At 43.9% G+C, this 15,028-nt stretch overlaps 1 protein-coding gene across 2 annotated transcripts in view; it reads right to left on the reverse strand.

The window, feature by feature from the left end:
• ASPSCR1 (ASPSCR1 tether for SLC2A4, UBX domain containing) overlaps positions 1–13,517 on the reverse strand; it is a 33,758-nt gene extending 20,241 nt beyond the window's left edge. The window contains exons 1-7 of one of the 2 annotated variants that reach the window (XM_030233832.2): positions 13,374–13,517; positions 13,230–13,285; positions 12,450–12,561; positions 8,689–8,789; positions 2,662–2,719; positions 1,798–1,871; positions 603–1,020 (exon numbers count right to left, since the gene is read on the reverse strand). In XM_030233832.2, coding sequence (XP_030089692.1) covers positions 603–1,020; positions 1,798–1,871; positions 2,662–2,719; positions 8,689–8,789; positions 12,450–12,561; positions 13,230–13,285; positions 13,374–13,472 — 918 coding nt within the window. In that variant the 5' untranslated portion in view covers positions 13,473–13,517. The remainder of the gene's footprint in view (positions 1–602; positions 1,021–1,797; positions 1,872–2,661; positions 2,720–8,688; positions 8,790–12,449; positions 12,562–13,229; positions 13,286–13,373) is intronic. The other variant, XM_050981504.1, reaches the window with a different exon arrangement.
• Between the last annotated feature and the right edge of the window lie 1,511 nt (positions 13,518–15,028).

Here is a 15,028-nt window from a genome sequence, read left to right on the forward strand (position 1 = left end):
CATTCCCAGGCGACTCTGGGATGGCATGACAGCACTTTTCAGCCATCAGTTTTGGTACCTCAACATGGCTCAAGCACTTTTAGTTTTAACAAACACAGTTTGATTTCAGAGACACCAGCAATGGTGAGATGCGGAATCTGTCTTTCTGGGAGATAGTTACAGATGGGTAGACTACTTCAGAGGCAAGATATTTTAGATTAAGACAAAAAAGACTTCTATAAGCACGCAGAAGTACAAAAGGACAAGGATGGAAGGTTTCTGCTTCATCTGCAATACTAAGAAAATTAAGTCACAGGGTCAGGTAACAAAGTGGCCATTTGTTCATGAAATCTGTGGCACTGAGGTGTAGGACCTTCTGGACTGTGATTTAATGCAGCTGTGTTGTCTCTGTTGCCTAACTCTGGACAGCAAATTCTTAAACTCAAATCCTTCCTACTTCCTTTCTGAACTCAGGCAGAACTGTGTGTCATTAAGGAACCAAATCCTGTGATGCAGGGAAAAAGTCCTAAATCTGGAAACATCTTTTTGGGAGCTCAGCCTCAGGCAAGGCAGGATAAGAAAAAAGTCCTTGTTGCCCAAACTGCAAATACATTTTCCCTTACCTGTTCTTGCTCCTTTTGCAGTTCTTGGCTGTTCTTAGACTTCTTTGGCTTAGAAGGACCTCCAGGGCTCGAAAAAGTTGTTGGCAGCTTTGAAGATAGTGCAGCTACAGGAGAGTCCCCCAGATGTTCTCCATCTCCAAAAAAAGGGACAAATGGGGTAGGCTCAGGCTCTGGGGAATGCCACAGCTCCTCCAAGCTAGCATGAGAATCTTTAATCGAGTCTTGCTTGTGTGTGCAGCTGTTTAAAGATACAGCCACATCCCTGTGCTCCAAGTCCTCCGGAAATGTGTTTGCTTGAGGTAGAGACACATCCACTGCTTCTTCCATAGAACCTTTCCTCACTGTTGGCTCATTACAAGGCACCGTGGCACCCACAACTTCCTCCCCACCAGATGAATTGCATTTCTTCATGACAACTCTTGAAGAAGACACCAAAAGGAATAAAAATAAAACCATAATCCTAGGAGTACTGCCCTCCCTATTCTCAACATGTCCATGACACAAAGACAGCAGCTGACTCAAATACACCCTGATTTAACAACTTTCTTCTTCCAGATGCTTATAGAGAACAAGCTCCAATTGCTATGAAATGTGGGGTAGAGGGTCAGGGGGTTGTGCAGAACAACAGAACAGGAGCCCACTCCTCTGGAAGAAAACTGCCTTCTAGAGAAAACCAGCAGTCAGTTGTAAAGCCTAGCTTCTAATCACTCCTGCCTTCTGTATATACCACAAAGAGCTGGTCAGGAGATCACAGAAAGGTTGCCCCTGTCCCAGACTCACCCCCCAACAGCCACCAGGGCCTGCAGCATCTGGGAGTTAAGTGCCTGAGATCCAGAGCAGGGAAGAATGAAGTGGTAGCTGATTACCCTCTCTGAGAGACTTTTAACTTTGAATTGTCTGTTCCACTCAAAGGAGGAAAAAAAAAAAAGAAAAAGAAAAAAAAAGAAACAAACAAACAAGCTCTTTTAATCTGCACATGACTGGTCAGTGCCAAAGCACATCTGGGCAGCAGTTTGAGATAAACAGGCAAATGCAATAATTTCTGAATGCCGCAATGTTTTAATTTGGTGTCTTTTCTTGTGACTTTTTTCTTTTTTGTTTTTTTTTTTGTCTTTCTTTTGGTACTTAAAACAAAATAAATTCACCATCAGAGTGGAAAGAGAAAATAAAGAGGCCAAACTTTGTTTCTCCCAACCTGATAATGGCACTGCCTCCAATCAGGCCAAGTGATTTCAGTGTTATCTTCTCCAGGGCATCTTTTCCTGATATCTAAAACAAAACCAGAGGACAGTAGTTATGGCCTCCGCTTCCCCAGGAAAGCATGTAAAGGTCTTTATAGAAAGAAACCTGTATCCAAAGAAACACCACACAACACAAGGAACAGGTGAAAACACACTCCTGCAGTTGAAAATCAGACCTGAATCCATCTCTATCAACTTGTACTGTTTCCAAATTCACAGCTTATTAAATCATCTCAATGGAAGGTGACCTACATATATTTTCATCCTATACACACATCCAAGTGGGATCCAACTACAGCAAAGCTACTTTTACGTCAGGAGTTAAACGACAGGCAACATCTGAGAGCTGCAAGACAGACGATTTCCTTACATACACCTCCTATCTGTCTGTAATGACCTATTCCAGAATAAAGACAATCTGTCCACAGAGGTCAGTGGGAAGTAAAGGGGACAGCTAGGGAGAGCAAATTCCATAATACCCACATACAAAACATTAATAGAAAAAGATCAAAACAGAGAAAAGCAAATATTTATAAAAATGAAAACACTGTTTTGACTCAAGCTTTAAAAGAAGCTGGAAAGAAAAACACAAATAGGTCATTGAGCTCATTTTATGGGCTCAGAGGTCTCAACAGCACAAGGTTATGTTCCAAGAGAGCTTTTTTCCATACAGACACGTCATGCATTGAAAAGACCAACATTTTTCTACTTCCCCTCTCAAGAAAGTTCAAAAGAAACACTTTCCAGGTTGGAAAGCAGAACTAAATTTTCTTATGTTTTAGGGACATGAGACAGTTGAGAGGCCTTTGCTGCCTTACCTCATCCCGCATGTAAATACAGACTGGAGACAATTCACCATCCTGTTCCATCAACTCCCTGCAAAAAAAAGCAAAACACTCAGCATCTGCAGAACAGCCTTCCCCCTCCAAAACCAGTGCAGAGTTACAGTACAAAGTGAAATCAGCAAGAAACACTGTCCTCCGTTTTGCTCCAGCAATAACCACTACACAGTTCACAGGATCACTATTAGACATTGAGTAAACACTTTGCTTCAATGCATTCACTTTTCCTTAAACACAGCCTAAAAGTTTCAAAACAAAGAAATAATTAAAGTAAATTCTGAAATTAGCTGATCATACTAGATAAATTTAAACTCATCACTGTTTGTGTGCCTCAGTACCCAATCTGAAACATTATTTAGTTATATTTGCTCTTTTTAATCCAAGTTAAAAACTTCACTATGGCTTACACTGAACTCACTGGGGAGAGGTCCATTTCTTTTCACATATGCACAGCAACAAACAAAATTAAATACCACTCTAAAGCAGATCAACTAAGGACAAGAAACTTGCCTTAGTATCATTTTTAAAAAAGAAAAGAGAAAATAAACAAACAAAAACAAGGAGCATAAACTTTCAGATTCTGGAGACCATGAAACAAGTAAAACCAAATGAAAGGCTGCCACTGTAGACAAAGAGAAAATCAAGCCATATTTAAGCATTTCAGTGATGTAGGACACATATGAGCAATGATGCGAACTCCCAACACACACCTCCAAAGGAAGACAGAAGTGAAGGGCCCTTAGCATCGAGACGGGGAAATACCAGTAAGATGCTACTCTTTCCATCTCCCTCTAGATGAGCAATACTGAGGCATTCCACAGTAAAAGAGAAGCTTTATTATATGTTCATTTGATCAAATACAAAAGACAGACAGGTAAAGGACAATCACAGCCTATCACAGCAATTCCTAGTTCTCATCCACTCAAGATGATGTGATTTCAAAAGGGGGAACAAAAGGATTGACACTTTCACCAAGAAAACCTCAGATGTCTACAGAAAAGTAAAAAGCCTTACAGAATTAACCAGTACATTATGCTGAAGCACTGGAGTCAGTGAGAGCATTAGATTCAACATCAGAAGCTCTGTCACGTTGGTTTCCACCTTCAGGAAAGTGCAACTCAAACTGAAATCAGATGAGAATGTGGTAAAACGTGAGACTGAGGAGAATACTCTGCTTCTCATCCCAAGCATGCCAATCTAAGAGGTGACCAGAAAAACACTGTCCACTCTAAGACAGTGCTGGTTTGGAAAGATATACCTGTCTAAATTCTCAAAAGCATTTTTTCAGAAGTTTCAGATTCAGACATTTCAGCCTAACCCAGCCTGGGAAACTACAAGAGGTAAGAACATTGCTCACAGTATTCCCCATCTATACAATGAGAACTGACAAGATTTATACTTCTCCAAAGACCTCAGCAGCTCTTTTTAGCACATTCTGTCTCAAACTCCCTGTGCCTGCAGTTGCACCAGGATATCCCATGGTAAAGAGCTGTATATCCCATCTGCACTGCAACAGTTGGTTTATCATGAAACACAGAACAGCTGTAGCTCCTCCTCATGGTAAACTCCCTTGATCTTACTGCTCTCTTCAGTCCAGTCTGGGGGGTAGGTGGAGGGAATGGCTTTCCACTCACCCCACCAGGAAATCATCACCCATCACCTGTGACTTGAAGAGAAACCACCTCTCTGCAAAGCAGATAAGGAAATCCACCTGGCAGCCCAGGAACACGACACATCCTTGCTCACCTCCTGAGACCTCTGGAGGCAGTTCCCAAGGTCAGCCTGCCATTTTATGCCTGAAAAAAATTCCAGTAGTTTTCAGTGAAAAGTAAAAGTTTTGGAAAGATATTTCTACTTCACATTACCCTGCATTGTTTGTAATTCCCCAGTAGCAGTAATAACTGCACTTTCTCATAAGTACAGCTGCAAAACATTGATCAACTTAGCATTCAAGTGTCCCAAAATTTAAGCAGAAACTCAGACTGCTTCTATCTAGTACATCACTTATACCTACACTTGTACATTCAGGGCACGTTCCCTATCTTGCGCCTAAATTTGTGAGCATCTTAACGGGGGCATGGAAAAGTGTTAACTCTAAGAACATGATGTCAGTGATCAATACTTGCTGCATTATGACTTTTCCTGGAAAGGAGTTTAATGAACAGAGTCCCATCACTTAAAACACTGTGCCTTCAGCATCACATAATTTAAACACTTATATTTTGAGATGTAATATTACCAGAAACAAAGTTATGTAGGAAAAGGATCCCTTAAGTAACAGCCAAAATGCACTCAGCCAATGAAGTGTGTGGTTCTGAAGTGACTGTACATTACACGGTCTGCCTGCTGCTCTTAGAAAAGCTCGGAACCCCACAAACAGACATGCAATATACCCAGCCAGCAGGGAAAGACCACCTTAGGACACAGGTAGCATTTTCTGTTATGGTAACAGGGAAATCACCTTTTGCACTTTAACAAACTGCTTGCACAACAGAAGACTGGAGTCTGCATAACCAAACTTAGCCCAGCATGAAGTGACAAAAGCAACTGAACTGAAAGGGAGTCAACCAGCCTATAAAATGGAAAATTAAGGAAAATAGCCATTAAATTCCATGAAAATTCATCAAGGACATTTAAACTGAGACTCAAAACTCAGCTACAATGACATATAAGTGAAACCAGAAGCCACTCAGGATCGAGAGAGCCATTGGAAAATTATGATACTCAATCTTTGAGTAATTCTCAAGAGCCAGAGAACATCAATGGTTTCCAGTTGAAGGATGTGAGGGACTAAATCTGTTAAGCACAAACCACAACTGAGATGTCTGGTTTAATTGTAGTAGTTCATATGCCATCTTGATCAAATGGTTAAAAGCTTGCAACAGCACAGTGGTATGGGACAAGGCGAGTCACAATGAAACCCAGAGGTAGAGCAAATCCAAATAGAGCAAACTATAAAACCAGTCCTGAGGGTCAGGTCTATTTTAGGAAAGTCAGCAGCTGAGAACTGCTTCCAGACCAGTTGCAAAATATTCCAGGGAGTTAGAGTACCAAGACTGTAAGACCACTATTTCAGAACATTTCTCCCAGCCACCACAACAAATCCCATTGTGCAGAAAGCAACAGACACACCAGAGCATCCAAAATATTATATTCAAGTTTCAGATTATGAAACACAGTCAACTTCAAGGTGAACAACCAAACCAACACTACAATAGGTTTGTCTCCATTTGTGATTCTGCAATTAATTATTCTCTTTCAGGAATAAAACACACCATACAATGCTCTGCAAGAATCAAGAGACTATGCTGCTCATACAAAAGAACATTGTCTTGTGATATAAGACCCAGGCTCCAACCTCCCTCACTCCTCTGGCAGCAGTACCTGAGGAAATTCCCAAAGCCAATGCCTGATGATGAAAGGCAAGGAAAAAAAAAATCTTTTTTTTCTTCTCCAATGTCTCAATCGGAGAATTGGAACAGAAGATCACCAGAGAGTGCCTTCAGCACACCATAGCAGGATACTGCACTCAGACTTCTCCAGACAATCCAGGAAAGATACTCATCCCCACCCTTTTTTCAATAGGTTTTGCTTCCAATTAAGATTACCTGTATCCCTTGACAAATCCTCAGTAACGGTGCACAAAAGAGAAAGGACTGATGAGACACAGAGAAACAGTACAGAATCACAGAAAAGGCAGACAAAACAGGCCACAGAATACAAGCTTGAACCTCAAGTTGCTGTCTGTCAGAAAAGGTGGATGACAACCATTTAAGAGAAAAAAGTCTTAGGTAGAGTGGAACATGTCCTCACCAAAGACCAATAGAGAGGAAGTCAGTTTGACTTATAGAACCTAGTTTCATTCACTTTTCCAAAAACTGCTCTCCATTTCAATCCAAGCAACTCTCTGAAGAATCTTCTAAAAATGTGTGGAAAATATCTGAACCGAATGAATGACCAGTATAGAAGAAGAAGCAGTGAAGCAGTGAAGTGAAGAAGCAGTGAGGAATCATAATGACCATCAAAGATGTCTCTGAGTCTCTGAATTGCAACTGCTCTATGGAGAACAGCCCATAAAGCTGCTGAAGCTGCAAGCAGGCAAGAGTGGGAGATAGAAACGCAGGCTTCTTGCTCATAGGGCAGACAACACTGTGCCCTCAACCAGCCTCTGCAGCACAGACTCCACACAAAGATCCCCAGAGACTTATTTTTGTCTAACTCTTGGAAGCAGCAGGCTCCTCCTCCAGCTGCTGCTAATCCATTACATGCACCCACCGAGGCAAGCACACACATCAAACATACTGTCCTCTCTTTGATGTGCTGCTCTTCAGAAGGGGAACGGCAAGCAGATTAGATTCCTTCATGTAGTGATCTGACAGGGCCTGTAAACATCTTGTGCAAGGACTGCCGCACGCTGAGAGGAGGAGCAGCCCTACAATAGCTTCCAGACCTTCTTCAGACCCAATTAGCCAAGATGGATGCTGGAAACCCAGGGGAAATTCCAGTGGATTTAGAATACTTCCCCTCACGCACTTAGAGCGGACGAGCATTCCAGGAAAATGTCTCCACTTGGAAAGTCCAAGGAAGGATTCAGCAAACATCAACAACTAGCTGACTAGTTAGTCAACTGAATCAAAACACATTGAACAGCAACTCAGCCCATTAAATCCATACAGATGCCTGTAGATTCAGCTTGTTCTGTGACTAAACCACACACAGCATCTTTGCTGCTTGTTGAACTTAATCAAGATTGTAAAGTCCATCCAAACATCTGAAGTCAGCTTCCAGAGGCCAGAAAAGAACAGCTATGTTCTGAAGTTATGAATGCTTAGCACACTGCAGCAGTTGGAAGCTTAAGAAGAGCAACATGTATATGAACTAGTAGTATTACAATGACTTGTAACCAATAAAACCACTTCAAAAGAGCAAAATCACATTAAAAGCTCAAAATTTAAACCACAGAAACAATCAACTAATATGTGAGAAAGTCACACAAAGGTTATTTGTCATTGTCAGTAATTAACACCTTCCACCAGTCTATCAGTCCCCAAACTGCAGCAAGCACTCCTCTACTCAAGGAGGATGTAGTAAGGGACAAGAGGGGACTTAGAACACTCAGGAAAATGATACCTGTGATTTTTGTCCTACCTCTTTCCTCAATTAAAAGAAAAATAATTCTTTTATCTCTAGCATTTACATGAATACTGTTCCTTTACTTATGAAGAAATGTCACATTGTAGACATGGTCCATGATTAAAAACAGACCGGCTGTCACAGCTTCAAGGCTTCCTCCTCCAAACCATGAAAAACAGAAAAGAAGTGCCTCTCTCTGAGAAAAGTTTATTAGCTTGACATTTCAAAACAATACAGCCTTCTAAATTCAAAACTAAAGAGAAGAGGTAGCACTCAATGTAGACTGGACTAAAATAATAAGATTTCTAACCCATGCACATGTTCAATAAATACATAACCAGAAATTCTTTCATTTAAACAAGATCTAATAAGTCTTTTGAAGATTCCACATTAACTGCTGAGAGCTCCAGATTTCCTTGAAGAACTTGCACAACAGCAAGCCTCAAAAGCAACAGCAACCTATAAAAAAGAACCCCCTGCACTACAGGGAACTGCAGCACAGAAATACTGGGGATCGAGATCATCCAGGCTTGACACACACATCTCTAGCAGTAACCTGACTTCAAACAGATTTGTGTAAAAGGAAGGTGGTGCAACGTATCCCAGTATCTTCACAGCTTTAGCAGTTTGTTACCAGTTTATGCCCTGAAACAGGAGCGGTACTCCTGGAATAAAAAACAATAATAAAACTATGGATTGTCAAATCTGAAAGAGCAAGGAAAATGCAAACATTGCTGTTATAAAGGAGAAATCACAATCAAATAAATGCAAATTCTACAAATTTGAAGGATTTAGCGGGGTCACCATAACAAGTAATTAGTGGCATGCAGAGATCCATCCAAACAAGTATTTTCTCACTGCATTGCTCACCTGATCTTCGCAAAATGGTTGAGAATTTCCCACAAGGTCTGCTGACAGAGGAAGGTGTCCTGCAAACGGGAGCCATCGTCTAGTTGTAATGCTATCCGAACCTACAAGAACACCACAATTAATTCATCTGAAAATTGAATGAAAACTTATTTTTCTTCACAACTTTTTAAAATATTTTGGTGCTTCTTGTTCATCAGTATGGGCATTCTGGCCTGAATTCCTGTTTGTTGAGATGAATGGCTCGTGAGCATGGGGGAGGCCAACCTGGAATACTAACCAGCTTTCATGGGCCCCTCTCCCCTGCAGTATCTTGAACTGGAACATATTCAGACAAAAGCCAATGCAAACATCCCTAATAATGTGCCATCATTAGCAACAGAGGTGTTCTATTTCATACCAGGTGAAACTTTACAGTAAGGGTCATCACAGCTACATAAAACAAATTCCAATAACCCAGCCATGACTGATGCAGCTGCACCAGCTAAAACACCAACACAGAGCTCTGTCTACTTCAGCATCATTTTGCAGAACAACTTTCCTGGGACAAAACAGTTCACTTGCATATCCACACACAGAAACAATGAACACATTCCCATCCATCCCTGCTTAACTGAAGACCTAAACAACTGTTATCAGTCCGAAGGAATGACATTTGTAACTTGAAACTCACTAATACTTCCTAACCACCACATTTTGACATACAATTTAAGAGTAAACTAACAAAAAATCTCAGCAATAATTCTGGTCATTAAATTATCGAGTTCTTGAACACCTGCAGAAAAAGGCAAGAGCTAGCTAGCTGCCAATTTTAACAGGTCTTTTCCAACCTGGAATGCAAACATCCACTTACATTATAAGGCACCACACAGTCCTTAGAGAATTGCTTCCCTACCTCTCCCTCACAAAAAACAAAAACAAACAAACAAACAAACAAACAAAAAAAAAAAAACAAAAAAAAAAAACAAACCAAGACATTTCTAAAGTGAACACATGCTGAGGTCAGCCCTGAAGAACTTGAAACTCCTGACTGTCCCAGGGGAAAAGTTTAGCAGCTAACCAAGAGATAGAGAATTATCTATTCTCTAGATAATACTTTACAGAGCACTTAAGGTGCTATCTTAACATTTTAGAAAATATTCAGCCTTTTCTATAATGTCTAACTCTTAAGTTTTCCCAATTAGCTCACTTGTCTAAAGAAAAATCACACAGAGTCCTGCAGCCACTAGATACCTCGTTTCTCCAGTCAGCTTTAGTTTTCAGAAGTCCACAAAAACTGGCCTTATTCCAAAGCCTGAGAAGGACGTTAGCCCAAGACAGCCAAAGCCACTTTCTTTCATTCTGTGTTTTCGTGTGTCGCTACTGATACTCTCAGTGCAGCCTCTCACCGAGCGCAAGGTGTGTGTGCAAGCATGAGGGCAGGAGCTACAGAGAGGCGGGAAAGAGACATCACACATTCCAGCAATTCACTATGATTTCCATGGAGGAATATATTAGTCATCTGCCTTGGCTCCCATCAGTCCTCACAGGACTGCAAATGCTGATCTGCCGGAGACAGGAATTTTTCTACATAAAGGAAACAGCGGCATCATCAATAATGAGCCGACAGTACAACGTCATTTTGTCCCACCACGAACACAATCTCCCGGTTTCTCCTACACGGGAGACAAGCTTTAGATTATTCTCAGCTACACCACAGCGATGACAGCTGACATCACCATTCTGTAAGAATCCAGGCCAGAAATTCAGACTACCAGTTGCATCAGTTTTTGGGCAACAGTTCAAAGCTAAACATGTCAGGAAAGTCCTGTTCACTCCATTAAAAAAGTCTCTTCGAAAACCCCAGGTGTTACTTAGTATTCCAACAACCAGTGCCAGTTATCCTCTAAGTTTACAAACATTTAAACAGGAGGCTGACAGCTTTAACACCAGAGCTGTACTGATGGTGCTCCTGTGTCACCTGCCATCACAAAGGGAATTTGTTCCATTTTTCACTAAAGAACTGTCTTACAGGAAAAAATGTTTTCCATAAGCAAAGGCAAATCCAAAAGCTTTCTATTTTTAAAACATCAGCTTTGCTGAACAAACTCATGATTTATCAAAACCTGTATTCTGTCTCTAGGGTAACTGCTGTCACTAAAGGAAAGCACACCTACTTTCACACACATGATCTTAATAGAACATACAGTAACAAAAGACACAGAATCAAATTCATCCCAACATTACTGCAGCTAGCTGGCATGACTGAGTCTGCATCTGAATTGCCACTACATCCCAGTCACAGTCACCTGGCTGTTACAGAATTCCCTGTTTTTTAACACATACTCCCTGTGGGAGGGAATTCTTTTTAGTCAGTTGTTCTGTACAAAGTCTTTTCTTACACTGTGAAATTCTCCCAACTAAAATCTGCTCAAGTTTGTGGGGCAGGGACTCTTTAGACTCCACTCTTCACATGCACATTTGCTGCGTCTTCTCACCTTCATGACACAGCAACCAGCACACCCAGGAAGCCTCACCTCTGTATATTGTGCTGTTGAACTGCAACTGCAACAGTAACAACTTACACTTCTATTAGCTCTTCTCTTTTGTGATCTAGTGTCACAATTCCACACTATAACCCCTCTCCTAACAGTGAATAGTCCTTCTTGCCCTCTCTTGCAATATAAGTTCAGGAGAAAAAAAATAAAATCATTGTTTTCCTTCAGTACCTCCCAAACTGGATGTAAATGTCAGATAGTCACAACTGCACCATTTCAAGAGAAACACTTTTCTCTGGAAGACAACCTCCATTCCACCACAACATTTCACTGAAAATTTTAAGCAGATGCTATTGGTTTGTGGTAGTTTTTTTAAGTAAAGACATTATTTCAAGCACAAATGTCTTTCTACCCCCGCATCAGAAATAAGGCATGACTGCCAAAGCAAAGAACATGGAGGTTTTACAGAGAACATTTATAGAGGTTTTACACTAACATTGCTTGGCTGACAGACATGAAGAGATCAGCACCAACAGACCTGAAACTTCCACAAAAATGGAGAAATTTCCCATGAGGAAGTTAACAAATATCAAGATGACTTAGTGATAGACAAATTTCCATTCCCAGGCTACTTAAGACCACACATCATTTTTACACTGTGAAAAGTTCACACTCAGTAACGCCCATGCGTTGTTTGAAAAGTTAGGCCTATGGCCACAGGGGTATGTATAGAAGATTTTTACACTCCTAAAAGTGGCCATAATTTCTAGAGAAAACACCATCCAAAAGTCTTTTGCAAATAATACTAAATAGGGACATTTGGCCACTGATGAACACAGAACATGTCACTGAAGACTCTAAAGCTGTGTAAACACACCATGAACACCAATGCTGGGAAAGCAGTAAAACAGGATTCTGTAAGAATCTGAGATTTAGTCAAAATCCAGAGCTGGACAACAGCAACTGAAACAGAAATTAGGAAAGGGAACTGAATTAGTCATCACTGATGCTTAACTTCTTAGCTCTCCATGATCACTAGTTTTTCAGCTCCCCAAACCACCCCACTCTCCTCTAGCACAGCTGGTATCCCATGCTCATGCAAACTCTAAGTAAAGACTTTCACCTACTTAATTACTATTTTCAAAAGCACTGCAACCAGTCTTCAGCTGATCTCTCACAGAGGCACTGGACACGCCGGCCTGTGTTCTTGGTCATTAGATCTGATGGGATCCTATCAGCACAACTGGTAACTGAACAAAACAGGTCACACTGTGTAAATGAACATACCGTGGTTCCAGCTCCTGCTCTGCTGGAGACTGGCACCATCTCCAGTTTGGCATTGTTGGGCAGCCTAGCAAATCTCCACTGCAAAGACAGGTCCAACACATTCCTCTGAAACCTGAAGGAGAACACAACCTATGAGCAATACAAAGTCCAGGTACTGTGCAAGAGAATTCCCAGGAGGCTGACTAGAAGCCACAGAAGGTGATTCATTAATGAACAATTGGCAATTATAAAAGCATCATCAACAAAAGCTATTCTGCACACCAAAGGAGCTGCATTTCATAGAAGTCCCTTTAAAAGTTTTAAAGGGATAAACAGCAACCAACTACATAACCAAGCCTGGTTAAATACCAATGTAGTCTTTTACTCCTTTTTTTTTTTTTTTTTTTTTTTTTTGTGCTACTCAGACAAACGAGTTCGCAATTAAGACACCATAAAAGCGGAGGGTCAAACCCCCATGTAAAAGGAGAGACGGGCGTTGCTGGTCTGTGCTCTGGATGAGGTGCACGCGTGGGTGTCCCGCGGCAGCGACATGGGGCCTCGGCGTCTGTCCCAGCACCGAAAGGAACGTGGCATAGGGAAACCGGGGCGAGCCGACGTGACCAGAACTCAGGGTGTATCCCGGCCCCTCGTACTCCCACCGCCCGCCGCGGATACAGCCAGGCCCGGGACGCGCCGCGGGCTCCGGCAGCGCCGGGCCCGGCGCGGAGAACGGCCGCGGGCGGGGCCTCTCGCACGGCCGCGGGCAGCGGGAGCCGGGCCCGGCCCCACGGCGACACTCACTTCAGGCCGTACTCGCCAGGGCTGCCACCCTGCTTCCTGCAGACCTCCTCGAGGACCTGCGGAAAGAACAGAGTCGTCGTCACGGCTGGCCTGTGGGGCCCTGCCACCGCCTTCCCCTCAGCCCCCTCCCCGCCGCGGACCCACCTGGAGCAGGACCGTGCCGGGCCCCACCCGCACCGTGACCCGCCGCCCGCTGGGCGCCAGTACCGACACCGCGGCGCCGCCCCCGCCCGCCGCCGCCATCTTCCCCTGCCGTGCCAGCCCCGCGCGGCCGGGGCGGAGCCGGCCAGAGGCCGTCCCGCTGCCGGCCCGCCCCGCCGCGCCCCGACCGCACGGGAGGGTAAGGAGGAGGGCGGCGCTGGCCGGCCGGGCGGCTGCGGGAGCGAGCGGTCGCGGACAGGTCTCTGCTTGGCGGAGCCGGCCCGCGGCGGGACGGGCCGGCGGCTCCGAGGGCGGAGCGGAGCGGTTCGCCCGCGGCGAGTGCGGCTCCCGGGACGTGAGGGAGGCTGGCAGCAGCGGCGGCCCCTGGACACGGCGCACAGTGGGCGGCCCGGGCGGCTCCCCCGGCGTTGGGCGAGGGCCGCCCGGCCCTGCCCGCTGGGCCGCGGTGGGGGCGGCTCCGGAGCCGCCGCCGTCTCGCAGCCCCGCTGGGAGCGGGACGGGAGCCAGGCACACCTCCCGCTGTGGCTGTCGGCGCCTGTGCCGTCCCTTGGATTTCCAGTGTCGGGATCCTCCCCCAGGGAAATAAAACGTTTTCTCGTTTTACCGGGATCCTGGCCGGCAGCGCAGGCGGCGATCCCTAACCGAGGGCCGGCCGGCCCTGGCATCCCCAGCCAGAAATGCTTTGGGCTGAAGCGTTCCTATCTCCCTCCCAAGCAGGGGTACCGAAAATCCCTGCGCGCACAGGGAAGGCTCTCCGGGGCCAAATAACGGCCCTGGCGAGCGCCGCATGTCGCAGGGGAATGGGGACCATCCTGCCGCCTTCCCAGTGCCGCAGGAGTGTCCCGGCAGTGTCACAGTCGGGACGCCGTTGGTCAGACAAAGCACGGCATTCTGCTGCCCCTGAGAGACATTTCTTTTGGCAAAAAAAAAGTTCATTTGGAACCTCGTGGTCAGCGCTGCAAACTCAGATGGTCAGGAGAGATGGCTGCAGCCAAGGAACTGAAATTATCATACATTTCACAACACACATTTTCCCAGAGTCTTTATTTCATTTATGGGTTTCCCCTTCAGTCTCAGCATGGCCTCTGCATCAAAGGCACTCTCAGATTCGATGACAGTCTGTTTAGTTTGCTATCATAGAAAGAAAACAAAAGAACTCACCAAAAAACAAGGAAAAAAAAAAACAGAAAACAAAACCCAAAACTTTTAGTTTGAGTAACCACTGGAATTTATTTAGCCTAAGTTGTAACCACATGCCAAATACTTTCTCCTTTCTCTACTTCTTCTATATTTATCCTATATGTTAAGTCTCCACCTCTACCCCTGCACCCACAAAAATGTCTGGTTTGCTTGGCTTATAAAAGAAAAAGATCCTTTCAAGGAAAGACACTTTCAGAAAAGATAACGCTTGTGTTAACCATGTCAGCAGCGTCAGAGAAGGGAGAAAAATGGGAATTTTAATAATGGAGAGACTTCCCCTAGCTTATGCATATGGATTCCTAAGTCCACCCATAGGTGTTGTTCAGTGAGATGTAGAAATAGTAATAAAGGATGTCCGGGTGTAAAATGTTTAAAACAATGCTTAGAAAGGTCTTTACATTTTGTTCATTCCATCGGGCAGTATCACTGTCGTTACA

This window comes from Serinus canaria, chromosome 18 (assembly GCF_022539315.1).
Source record: "Serinus canaria isolate serCan28SL12 chromosome 18, serCan2020, whole genome shotgun sequence".
Taxonomy (NCBI): Eukaryota; Metazoa; Chordata; class Aves; order Passeriformes; family Fringillidae; genus Serinus; species Serinus canaria.